Source organism: Marmota flaviventris, chromosome 2 (genome assembly GCF_047511675.1).
Source record: "Marmota flaviventris isolate mMarFla1 chromosome 2, mMarFla1.hap1, whole genome shotgun sequence".
NCBI classification, from domain to species: Eukaryota; Metazoa; Chordata; class Mammalia; order Rodentia; family Sciuridae; genus Marmota; species Marmota flaviventris.
Genome location: NC_092499.1, coordinates 5,162,223 through 5,187,451, shown reverse-complemented (window position 1 = coordinate 5,187,451; position 25,229 = coordinate 5,162,223). Strand labels below are relative to the sequence as shown.

The 25,229-nt window shown below is 53.9% G+C and overlaps 1 protein-coding gene across 1 annotated transcript; it reads left to right on the top strand.

Moving 5' to 3' along the window:
* The first annotated feature begins 11,610 nt into the window (after nucleotides 1–11,610).
* On the top strand, nucleotides 11,611–12,519 carry Dio3 (iodothyronine deiodinase 3). The gene has a single exon (XM_027946569.2). It carries the CDS (start codon nucleotides 11,611–11,613, stop codon nucleotides 12,517–12,519), a length of 909 nt encoding a protein of 302 aa, XP_027802370.1.
* The last annotated feature ends 12,710 nt before the right edge of the window (nucleotides 12,520–25,229 follow it).

Genomic DNA, 25,229 nt, shown 5'->3' with positions numbered 1-25,229 from the left:
AGTCCACCTGCTAAACTCCACCCAGCCTTGCCCCTCTCAGAATCTGCTCTAGAACCAGGACTGTGTGGCTCTCCCTACCCTGGCCTCTGCCACTCTGCGGGCTCCTGGCCACAGCTCCTGCAGCATGACTCAGCCCTGTAGGGTTCCAGGCCCTTCTTTGGGGTAGTGCTTAGGCCTTCTGGGCCCCACCCATGGACAGCCCACCCCCAGCAGGGCCCTGGCAGACCTGGGGTCTTGGGAGCAGTTCCCAGGGTTTCCAGAGGTCATACCCCAGAACCATGACCTCATCAGCCCCAGAGGCCGGAGGGGCCACAGGGCCAGCCTACCCCCAGCCCTCTCCCCAGCTGTTCACAGCACCCCCAGTGAGGGGTCCTGTCCTTGGTTCTAAGTCTGCTGGATGGGGATAGGAGCTCTCGTGCACAAGGGGTCATTCACTGAGAAGGGCCTCCCCAGGGTCCATGTGCAGAGACTTCCCCAGAGCACCAGGCCTCTGGGACGTCACAGACCCCACCTGCCTGGCCATGGTGCTTGGGCACTGGAGACTGTCCCTTCCCACCCTCGTGGGACAGTGTTACAGATGGTTGGCGGCCCCTGCACCACCCCACGTGAGCTCCTACGGCTCACCTGAGATTGTCCTGGGGTCAGCACCATTGCTGCCCCCCCCAGGAACCTACGTGCCACCCGCCTCCCTCTAGCACCACCCCAAGATGCCTGGTCTTAATCTCCAGGGCAACAGGAGTCGCAGGAGGACCTGAGCTGATGGCCCTGATGGCCCCGTGGGAAAAGTTGAAAGGCAGGAGGCGGCCCCAGGGGCCAGGCCTGCACTGCTGCAGAGGGCACCAGGCGTTGCCCCATCCCGCCTCCCAGCACCTGGAGGACATGAGGGTCAGGATGTGCAGGGACCACTCCCCGGCCTCCTGCAGGTTGGCTGTGCCGTCAATCTGCCTGACCCCCCACTCACATCCAAGTGGGAGCCCAGCCGAACCTGTCCCTCTCCAAACAGAGCAGGGCATTCTGAAGTCTGGTGGCTGTTCACTACAGTGTCACGCGAAGTCACTGCTCTGTGCAGGACCTGCAGGCTGGGGCTTCTTACTTGTCCACCAGCATCAGCATCGTCACACTGAGGTACTAGCCACAGGCAATGGATTCATAATCAGACCACTCTGTTTGCAAGGACAACCATGCAGTCACCCTGGGTGGCAAGTCCCATCTCCTCCCACTCCCTCAGGTAGTGTTCTGGGGACCTCACCATAACCGACATCCATACCAGCCTGGGTTTTCAGCCCTCCCCTCCCCTCCCCAGTCCTGAGTCCCTCCAGGAAAGGGGCTGGTTCAGATCTTCAGAAGAGCTATGCACTGCAGGTCCCAGACGGGTGGGTGGATGGATGGATGGATGGATGGATGGATGGATGGACAGATGGACTGATGAACAGATGGATGGATGGATGGATGGATAGTTGGATGAATAGATGGATGGATGGATGGACAGGTGGATGAATAGGTGGGTGGGTCACTGGATGAATGAATAAGTGGATGGATGGATGGATGGATGGATAGGTGGATGGCCAAACAGATGGACTGATGAACAGATTGATGGATGGATGGATGGATGGATGGATGGATGGATGGATGGCCAAACAGATGGATTGATGAACAGATGGATGGATGGATGGATGGATGGAAGGATGGCCAAACAGATGTACTGATAAATGGATGGATGAATGGATGGATGGATGGATGGATAGATGGATGGATGGACAGAGGGACTGATGAACAGATGGATGGATAGATGGATGGATGGATGGATGGATGGATGGATGGATGGACTGATAAATGGATGGATGGATGGATAGATGGATGGATGGATGGATGGATGGATGGATGGATGGATGGATGGCCAAACAGATGGACTGATAAACAGATGGATGGATGGATGGATGGATGGATGGATGGATGGATGGATGGATGGAAAGATGGACTGATGAACAGATGGATGGATGGATGGATGGATGGATGGATGGATGGATGGATGGATGGACGGACGGACAGGTAGATAAATAGTTGGGTGGGTAAATGGATGGATGGATGGCCAAACAGATGGACTGATGAACAGATGGATGAATGGATGAATGGATGGATGGGTGGATGGATGGATGGATGGATGGATGGATGGATGGATGAATAGATCCATCCATGGATGGACAGGTGGATGGATAGGTGGGTGGGTGGGTGGGTAGATGGATGAATGAATAAGTGTATAGATGTATTAATTGATGGATAGATGGATAAGTGAGTGAACACCTGGATGGATGAATGGACAGATGGTTGGGTGCGTGGATGGACTGATGGACAGAAGGGTGGGTGGATGGATGGATGAATGGATGGACAAATGTATGGATGGGTCAATAGGATGGATGAATAGACAGATGGGAGGATGGGTGTGGGATGGATGGATGAATTGATGGACAGACGGATGGGTGGGTGAATGGTGGATTGGTGGATGAACAGATGGATGAATTGATGGATGGAGAGGTGTGTAGATGAGTGAACAGGTGGATGAATGGATGACAGATGGATGGGTGGACAGGTGGGTGGGTGGATGGGCAGGCAGATAGGTGGGTGAATGGTGGGTGAAGATGCCATGCAGTGACACTTCTTGTGTGGACTTTGGCACTTACTCCACTCCCAGAGCATCCACTCTGTGACTGTGCAGAATGTCCAGAGACCCCCGCTGCAGGATCCCCATGTGAAAACACACTTAGCTTAGTACTTGGCACACAGAAGGCACTTAGCCAAAGTTCTGAAGCCTCCTGTTCCTTCTGTCCACCAGGGAGAGCATCATGAGCTTCACTCTGTGCCTGGAAGATGATTTGGAGTGGATTTTCCACAGTCGTCTGGGGGAACCCTCTCTCCAGCACAGAGGACCCATGTAACTATAATGAGCTCTTGTTCCACCAAGAAAACAAACAAACAAAAAAACCCTCAGGTACAGCCCCAGGTGGGGAATGGAGGCCAGGGGAGCCCAGCCCCAACACTTCTGCCCAGAGGGCCACTCCCAGGTTCACAGGGTGAGGTCACTGAGACCACAGGGAGGGATTCACATCGCACACTGACCCCCAACTCCTGCCCATTCAACCCCTACTCCTAATAAGGGGGTAAGCAGAAGCTTCCAGAAGGGAAAGTCAGGCATCAGAGACAGGCACTAGCCCTGCGCCCACATTTTCTCTGTCTCCCTCGTCCTCTCTCTCCGGCCATGGCTGCCCTCTGAGACCTGCTGAACCACAGCCCTGGGCAGGTGGCGACTGTACAGGTGCTGTGCAGTCCCCGCGTAGAGGTGAGGACACAGAGCCCCAGGGGCAGGAACGCGACCCAGCCACACAGCAGGGCAGGGGTGGAGCAGGAAGCCTGGCCATTCCCTGAAGGGCCTGTCCAGCGCATCTGTGCCCTGCAGACCACAGCACAAAGAGCTCTGAGAAGAGTGAAGGGTCTCCGTCCCTGTCCCCGACACCACCTTCCCTAGCGCTGCAGAATCCTGCCACAGAGGACGCAGGGAACCACGGGTACAGAAACGCAGCCCTGAGTTGGTCCAGCACTGTCGCCTGGCCACGGCAGGCCATGCAGATGCCAGGCCCCAGGTGCGAGCCCTGACTCAGTCCCCGTGGCAGCTGCAAAGAGGGCCCCGCTCCTGCATTCCTCCAGCCCCATGCCATGCCGAGGAGTCTGCCGGAGCCTCCATCCTGAAGGGGCACTGCCTAGGACTTCCCGGGGTGGGTGGGAGAGCCCACGGTGCCAGTAGGCTGCAGAGTGGCCCCTCTGTGCTCTGCTGCCCCTGACACACCTGGCCCAGGAAGCCCAGCATAGGAGCAGAGACATGTGGAGAGGGGTCCAGCCGTGACCATCCAGCTAGCAGCCGGCCAGCACTGGGCATGCCAGGGAGCCACCAGGATCACGAGGGCCCCAGGCCGGGCCCAGCTAAAGCCCAGCCCTTGAGAAATGAGTGCTCATTGTTTTGTGGTCTTTCCTCACCCAGAATTGCTATGACAATGATTGAGAGGGCCCCCGAGTCCCGGTAATGCCACCTGCTCTGAGATGCTCCAGGCCAGCCCTTCAAGCAACAGAGAGGCCAAGGGCTTGTTCAGGGTCACACAGGAGTAGTTCCAAATCTAGAAGCCTCTTGGGACCTGTCCCCACTGCACGAGAGCCCAGCAGGCACCTGTCATTCAGTCCCAAACCTGCCTCAGGAGGCCCACAGCCTTGTGGGAGAGTCATGGATGGCTGGAATGCCAGGACTGACAGAAGAGGGGACATTGTAGGAGGCAAGCAGGAAGGGACAGCCATCAAGACTTGCAGGACAAGATCAGTTCCAGTAGCTGGCCAGTGGAGAGGCAGGAAGGGTCAGTCTTCTGGATGGAAGGACCAGTAAAGGCAAAGGAAGCACTCAGTCCACTGTAATGCATGGCTACTGCCCCGTCCTGTGCAAAGCCCCTGACCTGAAGGGCCACAGCTGCCCCTCCCATAGGATCCATCAGACTCTAGCAAAGGAAAAGCAATCAAACACAGAGCTGCTGCTGCCTGAGCTCCCGCGAGCGGTATCCCCTGCACTGCCTCCCAAGCTCCCATGAGCCCATAGGAAAGGGGATGATTACTCCCCCAAACATGAGCAGACTGCAGCCCAGAGAGGTTCAGGAACATACCCAAGACCCACAGCCTCTGGAAAGCAGAGACAGGACCCAAACCCGGTCTGTGAGATTCCTAAGGTGGCATATCCCCTCAGGTGGGAAGGCCTGGTCCTGATGGGATGGCCCCAGCCAATTGGTATTGGCACCCTGCCACAGCCCAGGGGCCCTGGCGACACCATTCACCAAATGTTTGCTCTGAGACAACGGCCAGAGAGCCTCCCAGGCTGTGGCCCAGCTGTGGGGCCATCACAGGCTCAGCGACTTCTTCCTCCGGCCAGTTCCCTCTGGCTTCTTAGCGGCCATCCCCTGGCCCCAGGACACACCCACAAACCACGAAATTCCAAAAGCAAAATAAACCAGGCCAAGGCCCGCTCATTCCCAGGAAGCCAAGGCTCACACCTCTGGCCTGGCAGGTCCTGCTCAGCATGTGCCCGGGAACCCTGCAGCCTGCTCGGCCAGCTCCATGTCCCCAGGCTGCGCTCCTGGTCCTGCAAGCCAAGACCAAGTCACTGCATCCTGCTGCACCCCAGTCCTCCTCGCCAGATGGGCCCCTTCAGCCCCCAGAGGAGCCCGAGGAAAAACCTCCAGCTAACCAGCAAGTCTGCTTCCAAGTCTCTGTTTTATCATCTGCAAAATAGGGCTAGTACTAGTCTCTGGGGAATTGTTAGGATTGTCACCATCTCCACAGAGAGTCCTGGGACCATGTGGTGTGGCCCGAACCTCTCCCCTCTCCACTCCCAGCCAGAAAATCTGGTCACTTCACATTAGTTAAGGGCCGTCTCTGAGTCCCAGATCCAACCCAAAGCGTTTCCCACCTGATTTCTGCCATGGAAATCATGGTGTCTCCTCTGGGGTGGCTGTGACATGTGCCACATGAGCCAGAGGTCCTGGGGAGAGACCCACCTGGAGTGAGACTTGGGCGACAGGAGACATAGCCAAAAGCCAGGTCAAGCACCTGGATGCAGCCAGGACTTTTCACTGACTGGAGCCAGGAAATCCCTTCTTTGCTTGATTTAGTTTGTATTGTTTCAGCCAGGTACAAACCTCAAGGGTCCTAACAAAACATGATTTTTGGAGACTGGAAAATAACTGGTTCTAAGAGGACTTGCAGAGATGGGATTCTGTGAAAGGAAGCCCCTCCACTATGTGTTGACCTGGAAAGAAGGAGGGGCTGAACGTAAGCTCCAGAAGAACCCAAAAGTGGGATTTCCAGGGAGGCTTGTGGCAGAAGCCCCCGGTGCTGACGGCGGTGGCCTCAGAGTGGCGGCCATCTTCTCCGTGGGGCTCTCCATGCAGGGCTCAGGGAGCTGCATGTTCACTCACACCCTCCTGGAGGTGGAAGCAAGAGTCCCACCCATTTCCCATGGGGACAGCCAGATGCAGGTGCAGACAGCTCCTGGAGATCACCCAGCTGGTCCGGCAGGGGAGCTGCCCCTGTGGGGACATGGGAGCCTGGCCCACTAGCTCCTCCCTCCACTCGGCCCACCTGCCCCCCCTGCCTAGGCCACTTCCTGAGGTGCCATCCTACTTGGCCCAAGTGGCAGAAGTCCCTGCATCCTCCTTGAGCACACCAGGTCCCCTGCCGGGTTGGAGGCTCCACGAGAGCCTGGTGAGGACTGGAGCTGGGTGAGGGGCTCGCCCAGGGGACGCCAGTTCAGGAGGAGGGTCCACCCAAGGGGGCCCAACCTTCTCTGCCGCCCCTTCCGGCTGTGTCTGAGCCATGGCAATGGCGAGGGGGGTCGCCTTCTTCTCTCACCCAGGGAGCCAGGCGCCCCTTCTCAGTGACTGCACAGAGCCCCGGACATCTGGGCTTTGGGAATCCCAGGGCCGACTTCAGACTGCGCCTCTGCCAGCGTCAGACCCAGCCCAGCCTGGCCCAGGTGCTGTGTGCCAAGGCTGGGCTGCCCGTTTTTATCTCTGGACACTGGGAATCACACCCAGTCAGATTTTCCCACCAAGGTATTCAGGGCAAAATCTGCAACTGTTCCCTGGCCAGCATGGAGGACGCTGGACCCTGTCCCCAGGGGGAGTGTCCTTCCTGCTGATTCTCCTTCCATGTCACCTGCAGTATCTTCTGGTGTTCCGCCGCTTCCAGGAAGGAGCAGGCTGGTGTGAACAGACACGCATGTGCCCCGTGTCAGTGACAGCGCATTCTAGAAGCTGGGCCTGCTAGAAGCAAAGGGACTCTGGACCCCACCTCTTTCCCGAAAGGGTCACAGATGGAACAGAGGGATGGAACCCAAGGCGCCCTCTGGCCACCCTTGGGCTCAGACCAGGGTTTGCTTTGGTGTGAGGAGTCCACGTCCCTGGGCGGGACCAGTGGGGCCAGGCCCTGCCCCCACCTCCCAGGCTGGCCAGCACCAAGGGGTAGGGCGAGGCCACTGCACGTGCACTGCTGCCAGGACCCGTCAGCGCCCAGGCTGGGCCTAGCGGGATGGGCTAAACCGTGGGGGAGGCGGCCACACAGGGGCGCCTTCCCTCCTCCCCAGGAGTCTCCCAGCCCCAGGGCAGCAGGCAGGGGAAGGCGGGGTCTCTCCCAAACGTCCTCGATCCTGGGGTCTGTCGTGGACAGCAGTGCAGGAACAGCACTGGAAAGATGCTCAGGCCAGGCCAGGGCCACACAGCAAACACCAGGGCTTGCCTCCCAGACCTCCACGTGGAGCCCTGGGTCCCCCACAAGCTCTCCTGGACAGACTCCCAGGTTGCCCACCCTGGGCCCCACTGTGTCACCCCATTCTGCCTCAGTCACCTGATGTGTTGGGAACCCTCTAAGACGACTCCTCTGAGCCCTGGGCCACCCTCCCAGCCTGCACAGGGTATCCACAGGCTTAGCCTCAGTCTGAGGTGGGAGGAAGCGCGGAGAAGTCGGACCCCAAGCCAATGAGGAGGAAAATGCGCCCCCACCAAGGGCCTGGCGCCTGGCAGAGCCTGGTCAGCCCCGGAAGAGAAACAGATTGGCCCCAGAGGCAGCGGACAGGCGTGTCCTTTAGACACCACACCCCAACGGGACTTCCCAGAGACTGCTGACACGCCCCCCTTGCTCACCGCTGTGCGTGTGCAAAGGGCAGAACAAAATATCTTGAAATTCTCCACAAATAAGAAGTGTTCAGTAAGTCCACACTGCACTCCTTGCTTGTTTCACAAATCTTTATTGGGCAGTCCCCCCCCCCCCCACCCCCAACACACTGGGTGCCTGTCCAGAGTCCTGGTGCCCAGCCTGGGAGCCGCTGGGTGTGCAGGAGGCAGACACAGAAGCCATGGGGAGCCACACCCATCAAGGCCATGGCCACGGGGACGCACAGCAGAGGGGTGTCCTCCGGCTGCATGTGCGAGGGCATGGTCAGGGGCTCTGCTGCCCCTGTGGGCAAGTGGGCCCGGGTGGAGGCCCATGGTGGGAATGGAGCAAGAATGGGAGTCTCCAGGGGAAGGGTAGAGGGAACAGCCCAAGTGGAAGCTCAGAGGCAGGTAAGCCCCAGGAACCCTGGGGCATCCAGAGGCTGGTGCAGGGGAGGGCAGAAGTGGGTGGCCAAGGAGAGCCACAGGGCGTCCCCAGCCCCATGAGGGGTCTCCTGATGGCCCCTCTGACCATGGATGGGGGCAGCTCCACATGGAAGCAGTGGGAGGGAGAGCTCAGCACCTGGGTCCACAAGCCCTCCCCTTCATGGACACCACCACGACTGCTCCTGGGAGCAGGCCATCCGGAGGCCAGCCTGACTCGCAGTGCCAGGGCTCTGCCCCTATCCCCTGCCCCTCCCTCTCTCCAAGTTGCTCCCAGACACCAAATGGACCCAGTTCAGCATGCCCCTCCTTTTCTTTCCCCTGTCCGCCCCTGCTGGAGCTGGGAGAAGGTAGGCAGGAGGGGCAGGTCCTGTGGCAGGAGAAGTGCCAGCAGGGAGCCTGCCAGGCCCACTGAGGCCCCGGTCCCTTGGGTCCCCCTGGGCCCTGGCCTTAGGCCAGGACTCTCTCTCTGGACAGCTGGGAGAAGACAGGACAGTAGGGGAAGCAACAGGAAGGGTGAGCTACAGTGAGTGGGGTGTGGCCCTGGAGAGAAGGGAAGGAGAGTCAGGGGCGGCCGAGGGAAGAGGGCAGAGGAGATGGAGCTGTGGGGGGAGGGTGTTGGAGTGGGAGGCAACAGGCAGCTTCCACGACCCCGAAGCCAGTCTTACCTGGACCTTGAGTCTTCATTCTGGCTCCTGCCCAGGAAGCTGTGGAGCCAGAAGGGTCTGGGCTCTCTGTCCAGTGCTCTGGAATCCCCAGGGGTGAGGTCGTAGCCTGTCCAACCAAGGGACACCAGCAGACCCTAGGGCAGTGATAGACCTAGGGACAAGCAGGGTGTCCTGGGTACTCCCAGGGCTGGAAGGATTGTGGTCCACTGCTACAGGTGGGCTGGACCTGCCCTGACCCTGCCTTCCACACACGCACCTGTGCACACGTGCACACTCAGGTACAACACACACATACACACACACACACACACACACACGGCCACCACATCCCAGGAAGGCTTTCCTGGGCCCATAGTGGCCTTTTCATTTTCTGAGACTATACGTGGAAAGTGCCCCAACTCCCTTATGGGTGGGGGCAGGCCACTAGCCCCAGACTGGCACCTCCCAGAATCAAGGAATCAGGATCTGAAATCGCCCAACAAAAGTTGAGACCACCAAAACCTCTTGCCCTCACCCAGGAGGAGGTGACCTCAGAAGCCCCCAGATCTCTCAGAAACTTACCCAGTAGGGGGCATGGCTTCTTACTTGCTCCTTCTCCCCTCCCCCAAAGAAAGGGGCTGGAAAGGAGCTGATCTGCTAAACAGAGGGGCCCCACTGAAGGGGGACACCAAGTGGAACCCCCCTCACCAGTTAGGTGTGGCTCAAGGAAAATTTCCTAATTCACCTGAAACACCCCAGCCCAGGGGTGAGGGGCGCGGTGGAGGCACTGGGGAGAGTGGGAAAGAGACCAGACCGGCTTCCCTCTGGGTGAGAAGTTTCGGGGTGTGTGCCCTGCCCATAACAGCAGAGATCCGCTGACTAGTTGAAAGACTAGGGGGCACATTCACAAGCCCCTCCGACCTCCACACACACTCGGGGGTCTTGACCTAATGGAAATACGTGTCTAGTGGGACAAAGGGTCCTGCCCTGGCGGTGAAACCGGAGGGGAGGATCCCCACCCAAGGCGAGTGTCCACCTGAGCGCTGCTGGACTCTTTGCCGGGTGTCCACTTCTCTGGACACGTTCCTTAGCCGCGGAAAGCAAGCCTCCCGCGCCCTGTAGGGCCCAGCCAGCTCTCACCAGGGCCCGGGACACAGCGCTGTCCCTGTCTCAAGAAGTTGGGCGGCTCACGGGACTTGGGACTTAAGAGACCAGAGCCCCAGAGCCCCAGACAAGTCCCTGTGCTCAGGCGTTCTGGACAGCCCAACTCCCCAGACCGGACTGAAGCCTCGCCCTGAGGGTTGCATTGGGCTAAGGCAAAGCAGGACTTGCCCACGGCCTCGGAGGACCCCAGGTCAAAGCACGTCCCCACCCCGCCGCCTCTAATCCCCGAGTCGCCGGCCCGATACCGCGCGCAGCGAGGGATCAGAAGGTCTCAGGCGCGGCAGCAGAGCCGATCAGGGCTCCGCAGAGTTGGGGAGTTCCCCGCACCCCTAAAAGCCTCAGCACACGTTCGCGGTTGAAAGTACGCACTTTACGCGTCCCGGCGCCTCCGCGGTGAGTCGGGCCGCCGCAATCCGGGTCCGCGAAGGTGGCTCAGTTCGGGCGCTCCAGTCTCGACGTTCCCGGGGCAGAGAGCAACGTCCGGGGACGAACGGGACGGGTGCGCCCGGCGGCCGGGGCTGCGGCGGGCGAGGCGAGCGGCGAGAGGGGAGCGCTCCGGCGTTCAGGCAACAGCTACCCCTAGTGGGAGAGCCGCCCGGGGCCGGCGCCGCCCCGCGCCCGCTGCCCCGCGCCCCGCGCCCGCAGCGCCCTGCGCCCGGGGCCCTCCAGAGTGGACCGGGGGCGCAGGGCCCGCGCTGCTTTCCTGAGTCCTCCCCGTCTCCGGCACCAGCGCCAACCTGCCCGCGGGCCCTGCCCTCCGCACCTCCCAGATGGACCCTGGCGACCGCTGACCCGAGATCCGCAGCGCTCAGCGGCAAAGAGATGGGACGGGGCGGGCGCGGCCGGGGCTGCGCGGGCTGGGGCGGCGCGCGGCGGCCTCGGGCAGCGGCGGGGGGCGCGGAGCGCGGTGTGCGTGGCGGGGCGGTGCGGGGGGCGGCCGTGTGCGAGGCGCGAGTGTGAGCGCGCGCGGGAGGCGGGCGGACGGGCTCCGGCAGTCGAGCGGCGCCCGCGGGCGAGCCGGGAAGGCGGCGGGAACGCAAAGTTGCCTCCTCGCGGGTCCGCGTCCTCGGCGGGGCGGGAGCCAGGGCCACCGAAGCGGCGGCCGTGGACACCGACTCCCTCGGTACCTGGGCAGCGGCCCCGCACGAGCGGCAGCGGCGTGGGCGGCGTTGGCGGCGGCGCGCGGGAAGCGAACCGGAGCTCCGGCGCGGCGCGGCGGCCGCCGGGGAACTCGGCTCAGGTGCGCGGCGAGAGGGGCGCGGGCCGGAGCCAGGCCGCGGAGACCGGGGCCGCGCGCAGAGCTCGCGCCAGCTGGAGGACCTCCGCCGCGGGCGCCCAGGTCCCCGGTCGGGTTGCTAGTCCCGGGCGGCTGCGGCGCCTGGGTCCCCCGCCCCTGAGAGCTGGCTGCAGGACTCAGGCCCGCCCCCACCGCCCCTGGCCGGACGGCTCCGCCCTCCTCCTGCCAGTGCCCGCCCTCGACCCACGATTTCTAGGGCATTGGCCGCGGCACTGGGTGATCCCTCAGGGCTCAAGTTGCAAGGGGGCGGGCCTGGGCGGAGGTGGAGTCTCCCGCCAATTGAAGCCTCGGCTATAAATTGAGCTCTCTGCACGCCGAAACCCAGATGCCTCGCCAGGCCGCCTCGCGGTTGGTGGTCGGAGAAGGCGAGGGGCCCCCGGGGGCCTCGGGGCCCACGGCCACCATGCTCCGCTCCCTGCTGCTTCACTCCCTGAGGCTCTGTGCCCAGACCGCCTCGTGCCTCGTGCTCTTCCCGCGCTTCCTAGGCACGGCCTTCATGCTCTGGCTCCTCGACTTCCTGTGCATCCGCAAGCATTTCCTGGGCCGCCGCCGCCAGCCCGAACCCGAAGTGGAGCTCAATAGTGAGGGCGAGGAGGTGCCCCCCGACGACCCACCCATCTGCGTGTCCGACGACAACCGCCTGTGCACCCTGGCGTCGCTCAAGGCCGTGTGGCATGGCCAGAAGTTGGATTTCTTCAAGCAGGCACACGAGGGCGGACCAGCGCCCAACTCCGAGGTGGTCCTGCCTGAGGGCTTCCGGAGCCAGCGCATCCTAGACTATGCCCAAGGGAACCGCCCACTGGTGCTCAATTTCGGCAGCTGCACCTGACCACCGTTCATGGCGCGCATGAGCGCCTTCCAGCGTCTGGTCACCAAGTACCAGCGCGACGTCGACTTCCTCATCATCTACATTGAGGAAGCACATCCTTCCGACGGCTGGATCACCACAGACTCCCCCTACATCATTCCCCAACACCGGAGCCTGGAGGACCGGGTCAGCGCAGCAAGGGTGCTGCAGCAAGGTGCGCCAGGCTGCGCACTGGTCCTGGACACCATGGCCAATTCCAGCAGCTCGGCATACGGCGCCTACTTCGAGCGCCTCTACGTCATCCAGAGTGGTACCATCATGTACCAGGGAGGCCGTGGCCCAGATGGCTACCAGGTCTCAGAGCTGCGCACTTGGCTGGAGCGCTATGATGAGCAGTTGCACGGCACTCGGCCCCGTCGGTTGTAAGCAAACAACGGGTCAACTGACTGAACTTGGTGAGCTGGGCCTTCGGGCCTTTGAAGCCCACGTACAAGCACCCCAAAGGAAGTCAAGCTTGGCGAGGTCCCCATGGCAGATACAATGAGCTGAGGATCTTAGGCTGAGCCTGCCTCCCAGGGACTTCAGTGACTGTCTCTCACTTATACCTACCTGGCTTGCTTGAAATCCCCTTGGCAGCACTGATGCGGTGCTCACCACACCTTGTGTGCCCCCAGGACTTGCTCCTACAGCACTTTTCACACCTTCCCAGAGCGCCTTTAATCAAGCGCCCAGCTTTTCAGAGCGCAGAGACCTTGGCCACGCCTCGCGCGCCCTGAGCGCAGCTGGGTTCCTGCAGCGCTCTAGGCTAGCGCTAGTTGCCTGGCACCCACCTGTCGCACGCAGGGAGCCCTGCTGCTTTGTGTTTACTTCTTGTCCCTGAGTCTGGGGGAGGGTTTCTTCGGGGATGGGGAAGGGTGGGCAGGGTGGTTTCCCCCTCTTGTTTTAGGCGCGCACGAGCCCCACTGCTGATGACGAACTATCTCTAACTGGTCTTGACCACGAGCTGGCTCCGAACTGCAGGAGGCTCGAAACAGCGCCTAAAGCGAGGTGGGGAGAGTGCTCTGGGTTTCCGTGAGGAAACCTCCGCAAATGGGGTGGGGGTGGGGGCAGGTGATGGTCTGTTTTGAGGCCCGAAGAAGATGGCAGGAGAGGCACTGGCAAAGTTCACAGCGCCCCAGAGAGAGAGGGAAGCTAGGACTCCTTGGGAGAACAGAGTTTGGGCGGCGGAGTCTGGAGAAAGGGAGGAGGGGGGACAGCCTGGGCCCGAGTGAGGTTACTCCTAGGCAAAGCTGCTCATTGCGGGGCCAGGGGATGGAGGGCCCTGATTCAAAGGCCATTCAGTGAGTGTTTGGCTGGAAATATTCCCTGTACATAAACTTCTTTTAAGCTAAAATAATAAAGGCTTGAAGTAAACTGCTTTCTGCTTGGCTTTGGTGCCTTTATTTTCTCTTTCCTCTGAGTAGCGACAGGAATTAAACACAAATCTCTCCCTGGCGACCCCATTGTGACCCAGAGGGATTAGGGGAGGATCCTAAACTGGAAGGGGCGCAGGAAGTGGATGAAGTGAGAAGAGGATCTGGGGCGGGCCGGGGCGCCCCTATACACTCCTGCACACACCCAGGCCAGGATTTGGGCAACTGAAGAAGAGCCAGGCAGCGGAGGCCTCCCAGGGTCTTGGAACCGGGCGGGAGAGTCAAGGGGCTCCTCATTTGCGGCCATGAGCGCGCCCGCGCGCGCACACTGACAGTTATGCTGTCCCTGCAGCCGCCCGTCTAACTTCTCTAAGCATCCAGTGATGTGGGGGAGGGGTGGTGGGGAAGGGCGAGGCGGGCTTTGAACCTCGCAGAGCTCTTTTCCCGCCCATGGTGGGTGCCACCGCGCACCTGGCTCCTCCCTCGCCCGCTTCCCGCACCTGCAAAACCATCTCCCGCCAACCCCCGCCTGGCTGCTGGAGTCCGCCGGAGGCGCGACTAGCAAAGCGCGCAGTAGTGGAGCAGATCCATCTCTCCAACAGCAGCTCCCACGGCCGGGCCGGGGGTGCTGGGGGATGTGCTCCGCCCAGGACACCCCCTCCTCTGCCTCTCCAAACTGGAGTTCAACCTCACCACCCCCAAACCCCAGCCTGCTCGCGGCTGAGAAGCATTGAAGCGGAGCGAGGTGGAAGAAGGAGGGCGATCAGAAGGCTGGGAGGCGGGGGGAGGGGCGATTCGGGGCGGGGTGAGGGTCGGGGTTTTGGCACAGATCCCGCCTGTGTTCGTGACCAGGTGCTGCAACACAGTACCCGCCTCGCTCTCTTCCCTGCAGCTCTCCGAGTGAGGGAGACCCCGGGAACACCGCCCGCAGCCCCTCTGTTAATGACACTTTTATCTGAAGAGAGGTGGGGACAGAGGAAAAGGGGCTGAAGCGAGAGTTTGAGGATGTGGCCAGCATGGGGCCAGCGGACAGTGGAACCCAGGACTACTAGGTGGCTCGGGCAAGGAGTAGTGTCGGTGCGCGCCTCGGTGTGAGTGCGCGTGCACGGGGGAAGCGTGGGTGAGTGAGGACACCGCGGGAGGGATAGAAGAGAGGCCTCGGTCCAGCCAACTCCGCGCCCAGCCCCCACGCTGCTCCTCCGTGAAAACTTTTTGGAACTGATGTCCTAAATTTGGGCGATTTTTCTTTCTTCTTTCTCTCTCTCTCTCTCTCTCTCTCTCTCTCTCTCTCTCTCTCTCTCTCTCCCTCTCTCCTTTAAAAGTATTTCAATTGAAAAATAACTTTAAGGAAAAAAATCGGCACAGATGGCATTTCAGCGTCTCCTCCCCCCACCCCACCTCGAGCACTTCTCAACCCTAAACTCCCAAGAATACAGAGAACGCAGCAGGGACTCCGCCCGAATCGGACAGGGCTCGCCCCGAGCTCGAGGCTCGCCGGCTGTCCCAGGTGGGGACTTGGAGACTCGCGGAAGACAGTTGGGGGCAGCTGGGTTTGCCCTGGGTCCCGCAGAGCACGACTCTGCTGCTCCGCCTCCCTGCTGGTCACTCGGGGGTACCCTAAGGGCGCGCGGAGCGACCTTTCCTCCTAGCAGAGCTGCGCACACTGGGCCTCCTAGGACTTCCTAGACCTTGACGCGCGCTCAGCGCGGGGACCTTTGGCTCTTAAACACTCCTCACGCTGGAGGGACCCGCTCTCCCTTGCCGCCGCAGAGGGGAGAGAACATCTACCTCCCCAATTTATTTGTCTTTGTTCCTTCTTCCTTCCCTTCCTTCCCCCTTCTCCTTCATCTTTTTCTTTTCCCTCTGTGCTCCTTTTCCTTCTTTAGTTTCTTTCTCTCATTTCCTTGGAAATCCTCCCTTATTATGAAAATAATGCCTGCTCACTGCGGAGAACAGAAGAATCCAGAGAAGCAATAGAACCAAGGCAAGGTAACCTCTCAATGTGTGCACTTTCAACTCTGTTTTCCCTCCCTGGTAAACAAGAGCGGATTGTCCTTTTGTGGCCTACCATTAACTTTGTACTCACTGGGCACCCCCTCTTCCCACGCCCCCGCTCTTTCCATGTCAATAAATCAGCTTGAATGGTAACACCAGGTGGCCAAAAGAAGAGTAAGGGACAACTTCAGGGGGGTGGGCACTCCACGTGTTAAGGATGTTCCCATATTATGCAGAAAATCAGCATGTGCAATTGTTCTCAGCTCTGTCCCTCTTTGTCCCCAAGTAAAATGGCAGGTCAAGACTCATGCATGACTTTTAAAATGTCTGTTTTGCCACATGTTGCTAAACTGTCTTCTAGAAAGTTTGACTGTTATTGTTCTCCATTTTCTCAATGCTGGCTCTCTTAAAGTGAAAAAATACAATGATAATACACAACCCATTCTCAATATCAAATGTTAAATATAAAAGAACATAGAGCAGGATTTTTCAAGCTATAAATCAGGATGCAGCAGTGGGTCATGAGATCCATTTATTGGATCAAGTCAAGCACATTGAAGAACTGAAATAGATTAAATAAAATAAAAATATCAGCCTATATCTCACCTAAGGAAGTAGTTTCCTGCAACTTTACTTTCAGTCACATGCAGTGTATGAGTATATGTGTGAATGTGTGTGGGTGTGTTCATGTGAGTATCCATGTAATTGGGCCTCTGAAGGAAATGTGTCTTCCCTGGGGGTCAGAGATGTTTGGAAGTGTTGGTGAATGTCTGTCACCTTTCCCTCTCATCCAGGACAGTGCCTGTGGACTGGTGGGGTGTCTGCTTCTAGATTCTGTTCCACATATTTGCAGTCATTCGTGTGACATTCTCAGATGTGTTTTCCATAACTGGGATCACGCCCCCAACGTCCACCCTCTCGCATCCTTCCCTGGGCTTTCCCGGTCGATCCCATCCAGTCTGAGCAGGTCTGCGCCTGCATGCCTGCTCCTGCCTGGCACCATCCTGAATTCTGAGCCCCACTCCCCCCTTGAGGAGGAACTCAACTCTGTCCTCAAGTAGTGCTGGGATGGTGGGGTGCGGGAGACAGACATCATCCTTGCTGTTTCCATGATATCCTCCTTGTTCGTGTTTTCCAGGGTCTGGAGTGGCTTATCATGCAGTACAGACTTCAGCAGGAAGGGGGAAGAGGGACTTTAAAAGAGTCCATAGGAAAAGTTGAAAGACAAGGGAAGTGACCTCTGAGTGTTTGTTTATCCCAGGAGCCAGGTCTGGGGCCAGCACCTTCTCAGGATGATCTGACTTGGCCGCGCGGAAGTTCCAGTGAGAGGAATATGATCCTCGGCCCCATTTTATGGATGAAGAAACTGAAGCTCAAAATGTTTGCAGGGAGCTGGGCCAAGATGTTTGGAGCTGAATTTTGTCCCTCCAAGTTCAGATGTTAAAGTCCTAACCTCCAGTTTCTCTAAATGAAACCTTATTTGGACATAGGCTGTAAAGAGATGATTATGTTAAATGAGGTCATTAGGGTGGGCCCTAATCCAATCTGACTAGTGTCCTTAAAAGAAGAGATTAGGATATAGACACACACTGGAAAAGCCCTATAAGGACACCCCAGGAAGGCAGCCATCAAGGAGCCAGGAAGAAGCCAGCCCCAGCCCACACCTTTGCCTCTGACCTCCAGTCTCACTGTTTCTGTTGTTTACACCACTCTGTGGCACTTGGCGGCCCCAGAATTAGAAATTGCCTTTGGCCACAGGCCTCTCTGACCCCAGTGCTGGGGGTTCAGCATGGGGTCCATGGTGCCCTTTCTGGTGGCTGAAACAGGTCAGCGTGCTCCAGAGCCCTGCTCAGGTTACCTGAGAGCCCCGCAGGGCTGCGGGTGTGGACTGTGGTGTAGCATGTGCATGCTCTTTTTTAATATCTGCAAAGATGCACAGAGGTGCACACACACAGAGCTCTAGAAAAATCTACCCCGAGGTAGTCGCAGCCGCCGTTCCTGTGTGGGTGGGATTATGAGTGTTTTCTTGCTTCCTTCTTATTGCTTATCTGTAGCCTGTGATTTTTCTGTAGTGAACACGCATTGCTCTTATGACTGAAAAAAATACAATTGAAAAGAGCAGACCCTGTGGCTGTGGCAAGCAGAATCCTGGGGGCGGAGAGGCCAGGGCACAGGGCACAGGTCTACAGGAGATGGTGGCCCTGGGCGGGCCTGGGTGGAGGTGCCATGAGGACAGGCCTTGGGAAGAACAGTGGGGGCGGGGCTGCTAAACAGAATCAGACACGCAGTGAATTTGCATTTCAGCTGAACAAAAAAATGATTTTTTAGTGTAAGTGTATCCCAAATATAGGTGATTTTAAAGATATACTAAAAACAGTTTTTAAATTCATGGTTTACCTGAAATTCAAATTTAACTGGATCTCGGGGGTTGTCTGTCTTACTCTAACAGCCCTGAGTGGAGGAATGGGGGTCTACACTGTGGTCTCTCTGGGGCCCTTGAAGGAAGAGGTGGTTGGTGGTTGCAAACCTCAAAGGACTAGGTCCTTTGAAAAATGAAACCATAGCCTCTAAAATCTTCAGATCCATGTAGAGCTGGTTGGACCCCTGTGGCCAGGCAGAGGACTCCTGATGCTGCAGAGAGTGGGTCTGATGACCTGGGGCTGAGGAAGAAGTGATCATCTGCACAATGGCCCTGATTTGGAGGTCTAAGTGCAGAAAGAAAGCGTAGGAAAGTACCTTCTCTTCCATGAGATCTCAACTTGTTATGGTGTTTGCTGTTTAATGTCATTGTATGGAAAGAAAATGTGACATTTTAAATCATGTATTAATCTCCAGAAGAAAAAAAAACAGAACCAATAAGAGATAGGTAGATAGATGTTGGTTGGATGGATGGGTGATTAGATAGATAGATTAATTTACTATAAGGAATGGACTCTACCCAGCTTCTACACAGCAAAGGAAGCAATCAACACAGGAAACAAAGCATAGGAAGTGGGAGAAGCCATTCGTAAGCCATGCATCTGGTAAGGTGTCTAAGATATATAAGGAATTCAAACAATTCCATAGCAAGGAAACAAGTGACAGTTTTAAAATGGGCAAAGGAGCTTAATAGGCATTTTTCAGAAGAAGCCACACAGATGGCAGCAGGTACATGAGAAATCGTGCTCACCCTCACCAGCTGCAGGGGAAAGTGCAAATCCCAACCCCAGGGAGACCCTGCCTCCCACCTGCAGGAATGGCCCTCATCAAAAGGACAAAGAAAGCAAGAGCTGAGGAGGATGTGGAGAAAAGGGGACCCTTGCACATAATTAGTTGGAACATAAATGAGCCCAGCCACTATGGAAAACAGTATGGAGGTTCCCCCAAAAACTAAGACTAGATTTAGCAGTGATCCAGCAATCCCATGACTGTTCACAAGAGCAAAGGCGTGGATCAGCCCAAGTGCCCATCAGTGGACACGGAAAAAGAAAACGTTGTGTGTATATGGAACGTGGTTTCCATATGGAAACAAGAACACAGGAATATGACATTAATACCATACTAATATAGAATATTTATATTATATTAATAGTAATATATAATATGGAAATAAGATAGAAAATTATTTTACATAAATGGAAAATTATTTGTCCTTCAAAAAGAAAGAAATTCTGCATTTGTGACAACACAGATGAGCCTGGAGGATGTTATGCCAAGTGAACTACAGCAAGCACGGAAGGACAAACTGCATGGTCTCCTGTGCAAGATGACACGTGGACTCAGGCAGAGGGAGAAAGGTGGTCAGGAGGGGCAGGTTCTGGTCAAAGGGCACATGGCTGGAGTTGGGATGAATAGGTTCATGTGGTCTCAAGTAGTTAAGAATGTTAAGAATGTTCTGTTTTATAGTTGAAATTGCTAAGAAAATAGATCTTCAATGTTCTGACCACACAAAAAATAGAAATGATGTGAGATGGTGGCTATGTTACTTAGCTTGATTGTGATCATTTATCATTTATCATTTACATGTGTACCAAATATCACATCATATACCCCAAACAGATCTATGCATATAAGTGTGTGTCGGGGGTGGGGAGAGAGAACTCAGTAAAGCTGGAGGGAAAGCAGCATCAGCAGACGGATTTTAACATGGAAAATGGGCTAACCTAACCATCAGGCTTTTATTGTTCATGAATACCACGTGCATTTTCGGGGTTTCTTTTGGTAGCATGGTGACTCCATTATTATGTACAACATATTTTTATTTAATTCAAATATAGAATTAAATTTAAAATGTATCCTTTGCTATTTTCCATTGTAATAATTGCGTGTGTGTGTGTGGGGGGGGTGCTGGGGACATAACCCAGAGCCCCATGTGCACCGGGCAAGCCTCTACCACCGATAAATGGGTTTTAAAAGACAGGAATTAGCTCATGCAGTTATGGAGGCTGAGCAATCCTGGCTAAGCTGGAGACTCAGGAGAACCCATGGTGCAAGTTCCTGTCCAAGTCCAAACTCAAGTCTGAGGCAGGAGAAGATGGTGCCTGCTCAAGGAAAGGCAAGGGAAAACAGGTACGTTTCCTCAGCCTTTCCTTTCTAGTGAGATGGGGTGGGGGTGGGGGATGGGGTATTGGATGAGGCCCACCCACATTGGGGAGGGCCATCTATTCACTCAGTTCACAGAGTCAAATGTTAGTCTCATGCAGAAACACCCTCCCACACATGCCCAGAAGTAATATTTAAACAAATACCTAGGAACCTGATTGTTCAGTCAAATTAATAAATAAAATTAACCATCTCAAATTATGAGCATGAATTTGGGCATTGGCCTTTCCAGTCTTGCAAACAAACACAAGCACATGTAGCCCATACGTGGCATGCCCCCTTGACTTTCTTGCCACCTCCTGCTGCCTCAGGCGCCTTGAGTTCCTGTTGAGTTCTCGCGGGATTCAGAGAGTATTTGGGATTCAGAGCCCGGTGGAGAGTGTGGATTTGCCCAGAACGTGTGTGTAGAGTGCCGGTGTGAGTTCGGGAATAAAGAATTGCTGTTTGAATCTACAAGGCTGTGAGTGGCTCGTGATTTTGTGCCCAGCCAGACTGCAGCATTTGGTGGCCCGGATGGGGAACGTCTAAAGCTTGGAGGTAAGTGAAATTGCTCGCCCCTGAGGGAAGGTGAGAGAACACATTCAAAAAACAATGTGTTCTTGTTTTGATTTATTTTGTTTTTGTTTCAAGCTGCCTATCCCTAGAAATTTCTCAGGCAAACTGGGAAAAATGGTTGGCTGAAGGTTTGAAGCTGTTCGGCCCTGAGGAAGAGAAAATTGATACAACGATTTTTTATTCCGTTTTTGTTTCATTCAGTTTCAGTTTTGTTTTGTCTTATCTTATTGGGTTGCGTTATCTTTATAGTAGATTAGAAATTAGTAAAAAACAAACCAAAAAGGTGTTAAGTAAATTGTTAGACCATGGAGAAAGACATTTTAGATCAAGCAAAAGAGAAGGTCTCTTGAGCTAGTCAGACAGAGGAAGAAAATTTAAAGGAAAAGGGGTTATTAGGAAAAAGGCTACAACAGGAGGCTGTTACTAACTCCGTTTTATCACCAGAGGGCATAATTCAACCAACAGCCCCACCTATGGAGACAGCTGAGTGGCCCTCAAACCCCGTAGTTGATAAATGGGATCCTGAGACAGGACCTCAAAGATTAGCATGCCCTGTACTTGAACAGGTAGGAGGGCAGCGAATTCACTGTGCTTTAGATTTTAAAACAGTGAAGCAGTTAAAGGAGGCTGTAACAACCTATGGTCCCCAAGCACCCTTCACGGTAAGCATGGTCGAGTCCATTACTAACTTGGACATGACGCCAGCAGATTGGGCTAGCATGTGTAAATCTGTGCTAAATGGAGGACAATATTTGTTATGGAAGGTTGCCAATGAGGAATTTTGCACGGAGACAGCTAGGTGAAATGCAGCAGCCGGTTACCCTCAAAGAAATCTAGATATGTTGTTAGGAAAAGCACCTTATGAGGGTCAACGGCAACAAATTGGATATGATCCTGCTATATATGCACAAATTGCTGCAGATGCAGTTAGGGCATGGAAGACTTTACAAGGACAAGGAGATTTACAAGGTCAGCTATCTAAGGTAATACAGAGAACTAATGAACCTTACGATGAATTTGTAGATAGGCTTATTCAAACAGCTTCCAGAATTTTTGGGGATACAGAACAGGCAATGCCATTAATAAAACAACTGGCTTATGACCAAGCAAATCGTTGCTGCAGAGAGGTCATTAGACCATGGAGACATGAAGATTTAAACACATATATTAAATTATGTAGAGACATTAATGAACAAGGGCAAGTCTTGGCAGCTGCAGTACAACAGGCTTTAGATGCCAGGCCAAAAACATGCTACAATTGTGAACAAACAGGACATTTTAAAAGGAGTTGCCCATAGGAGGAGGGTTTAACAAAACTAGGTATCAAAGGAATAGAGTACTGGGTATTTGCCCACGATGCCATAGAGGGAGACATTGGGCTAATGAATGACGTTCTCAAACCACCATAGAGTGTACTCCCTTATCAAAAAACGGACAAGGACAAGGTATTTACCCACGATATCATGGAGAAAGGCATCAGGCTCCATTGCCAAAAAACGGACTGGGGGGCCCAATGCTCTGGGGCCCACAATCACAAATATACAGTCAATGGAGGAACCCAGAAACACCATCAGGGTAGTGCCCAGGACACATTGTCCATTAAATCCCTCATCAGACAAACCCGAGGGAGCGCAGGGTTGGACATCTGCGCCTCTGCCAGAGCAGTACTAACTCCAGAGATGGGAGTTCAAATCATTCCCACAGGAGTAAAAGGACCTCTTCCCCAAGGAACAGTAGGCTTATTATTGGGACATAGTTCATCTACACTGAAAGGACTTATGATGAGTCCTGGGGTAATTGATCCCGATTATGTAGGTGAAATAAAAATTATAGCTAGTTCTCCAAGAGGTATATCAGTAATTTCACCAGGAGATAGAATAGCACAGTTGTTAATAATACCCAGCATACATAATAAATTTTCTACTCGTAGTGTAGAAAGAGGTTCCAGGGGATTAGGCTCCACAGGTGTAGATTGGGCTATGCTGTCTTTAAATTTAGATTCTTGCCCAATGCTAAAACAAAATATTCAAGGACATGAGTTTAATGGGCTACTGGACACAGGTGCTGACCTTAGCATCATATCTCGTCAAGTATGGCCAAAACATTGGCCATTACAACAAGCCACTCAAACGCTTCAAGGCCTAGGAATGGCGACTAATCCCCATAAAAGTGCAATGATATTATATTGGAAGGATCCTGAAGGATGTGAAGGAACTATACAGCCATAAGTATTGGATCATCTTCCTATAAATTTATGGGGACGAGATGTCCTAGATCAATTAGGTTTGACGTTAACAAATAACAACAATCCTAATGCGCCCACTACTAGGGCTAGACAAGGTTTTAGGAAAGAAAAAAGATTACTAGAACAAGAACAAGGTATAGCAGCACCAATACAAATAGATCAAGGAACAGACAGACATGGGTTGGATTTTCAGAAAGGGCCACTGAGACAATCAAAATTACTTGGAAATCAGAAAGACCAGTGTGGGTTCCTCAGTGGCCCCTGACTAAAGAAAAGATACAAGTAGCCCATGATCTGGTCAAACAACAATTAGCGGAGGGACATGTACAACCTTCCATATCTCCCCATAATACTCCCATTTTTGTCATCAAAAAGAAATCTGGTAAATGGATTGCAAGATTTAAGAGCCATTAATAATGAGATGGTTATTATGGGACCTGCTCAATCAGGGATTCCTTGTTGAGAGCCACAGCTGAAGGGGCCCCAGCAAACTTCCAGCTGCCGGCTGATGATTGGCTCACAGCGGCCCCAGCAACATCTAGCTGATTGGCTCCTCTGCGGTGATGCTCATTGGGCTGTTTCCCTGCCCTTTCAGACCACGGAGCTGCTCATTGGGGGACTTTTTTGGCTCCGCTCACGTGACCCAGCCAATCGGCCTCAAGAGCAGGAGGATTGTGGGAGGTGGAGAGAAGCTTGTGTTGGAGAGAGAGGCTTGTGGAAAGCCGGTGGTGGCAGTTGGGGCTCTGAGGGTTTTTCCTGAGAGGCTGTTTTGTTTGGTGTGTGTGGTTCTAAAAATAAAGCTAGTTTCTTTTGACAAGTGGCTCCTGATTGTGCCCAGCCAGACTGCGGCAATTCCTCAATTGTCTGCTTTGCCAAAAACCTGGCATGTTTTAGCTATAGATATTAAAGATTGTTTTTTTTTCGATTCCAATTCATCCCAAGGATAGTCCACGTTTTGCATTTACTATCCCTGCATTAAATCATGAAGGTCCTGATCAGAGATATGAATGGAAAGTACTCCCTCAAGGGATGGCTAACAGTCCAACTATGGGTCAAATCTATGTTAACAAAGCAATCCAGCCACTTAGAAATCAAAATCCTGAACTACAAATATTTCAATATATGGATGATGTATTATTAGCACATAAAGATAAAAAACACATTGCTGGAATGTTATGCCACACTTACAAACTTATTAAAAAATTATAATCTTGAGATAGCAATAGATAAAGTACAATTAAATTTTCCAATTAATTATTTAGGAGTTCTATTATCCTCAACCACGGTCCATCCACCAAAAATTCAAATACGAGTAGATCAACTCAAATCACTTAACAACTTTCAAAAGTTATTGGGAGACATAAATTGGATAAGGCCTTATCTAGGCATACCAACAGGAGAGTTGGGACCTTTATTTGATATTCTAAAAGGTCCATCAGATCCAAATTCACCCCGCATGTTAACTCCTAAAGCAAGAAAGGCATTAAAAATTATTGAAACATATACGGAAAATATGCATTTGGATAGAATTGATATAAGTTTGCCTTTATTATTTATTGTACTACCAACAAAAAATATTCCTACAGGAGTATTTTGGCAAGAAGGTCCATTATTGTGGATACATTTATCTTATTCTCCTAACACTATTCTTACTAGGTATCCTGAGGCTGTAGGACAATTAATACTCAAAGGAATAAGAGCAGCAAAGGGTGTATTGGGGATTTCTCCCAATAAAATTATTACTCCATATACTATGGATCAAATTGATGAGTTAGCTAATGAGTTAAATACTTGGGCAATAATCATGTGTAAATCTAATGTTTCATTTGATAATCATTTACCATCTAATCCTTTGTTGTCTTTTTGGTCTAAGCATCCTGTAGTTTTTCCAAAAATGACAAGAAAAACCCCTATCATGAATGCTCCAAATATATTCACTGATGGGTCAAATAATGGTACAGCTGCAGTAGTTACCCCTGATCAAACTTTTACATTTTTAGTACCCAAACGATCAGCTCAAAAGGTAGAGCTTAATGCAGTTTTATAAGCTTTTGTGATGTTTAAAGATTCTGTATTTAATTTATTTTCTGATCGTCAGTATATAGTTAATGCTATAGTATCCCTTGAAGATGCTGGTAGGATTTCTCCTTCCTCTACTGTTTTCTCTTTGTTTTCCACTATACAAAGTCTAATCTGGGACAGAAAAGATCCATTCTTTATAGGACATATCAGGGCACATACAGGATTGCCTGGAGCCCTTAGTTTGGGCAATGATTTAGCAGATAAAACTACACATGACATACATATTTTCTCTACACTAGAAGAAGCTACAAATTTTCATAAAAGCT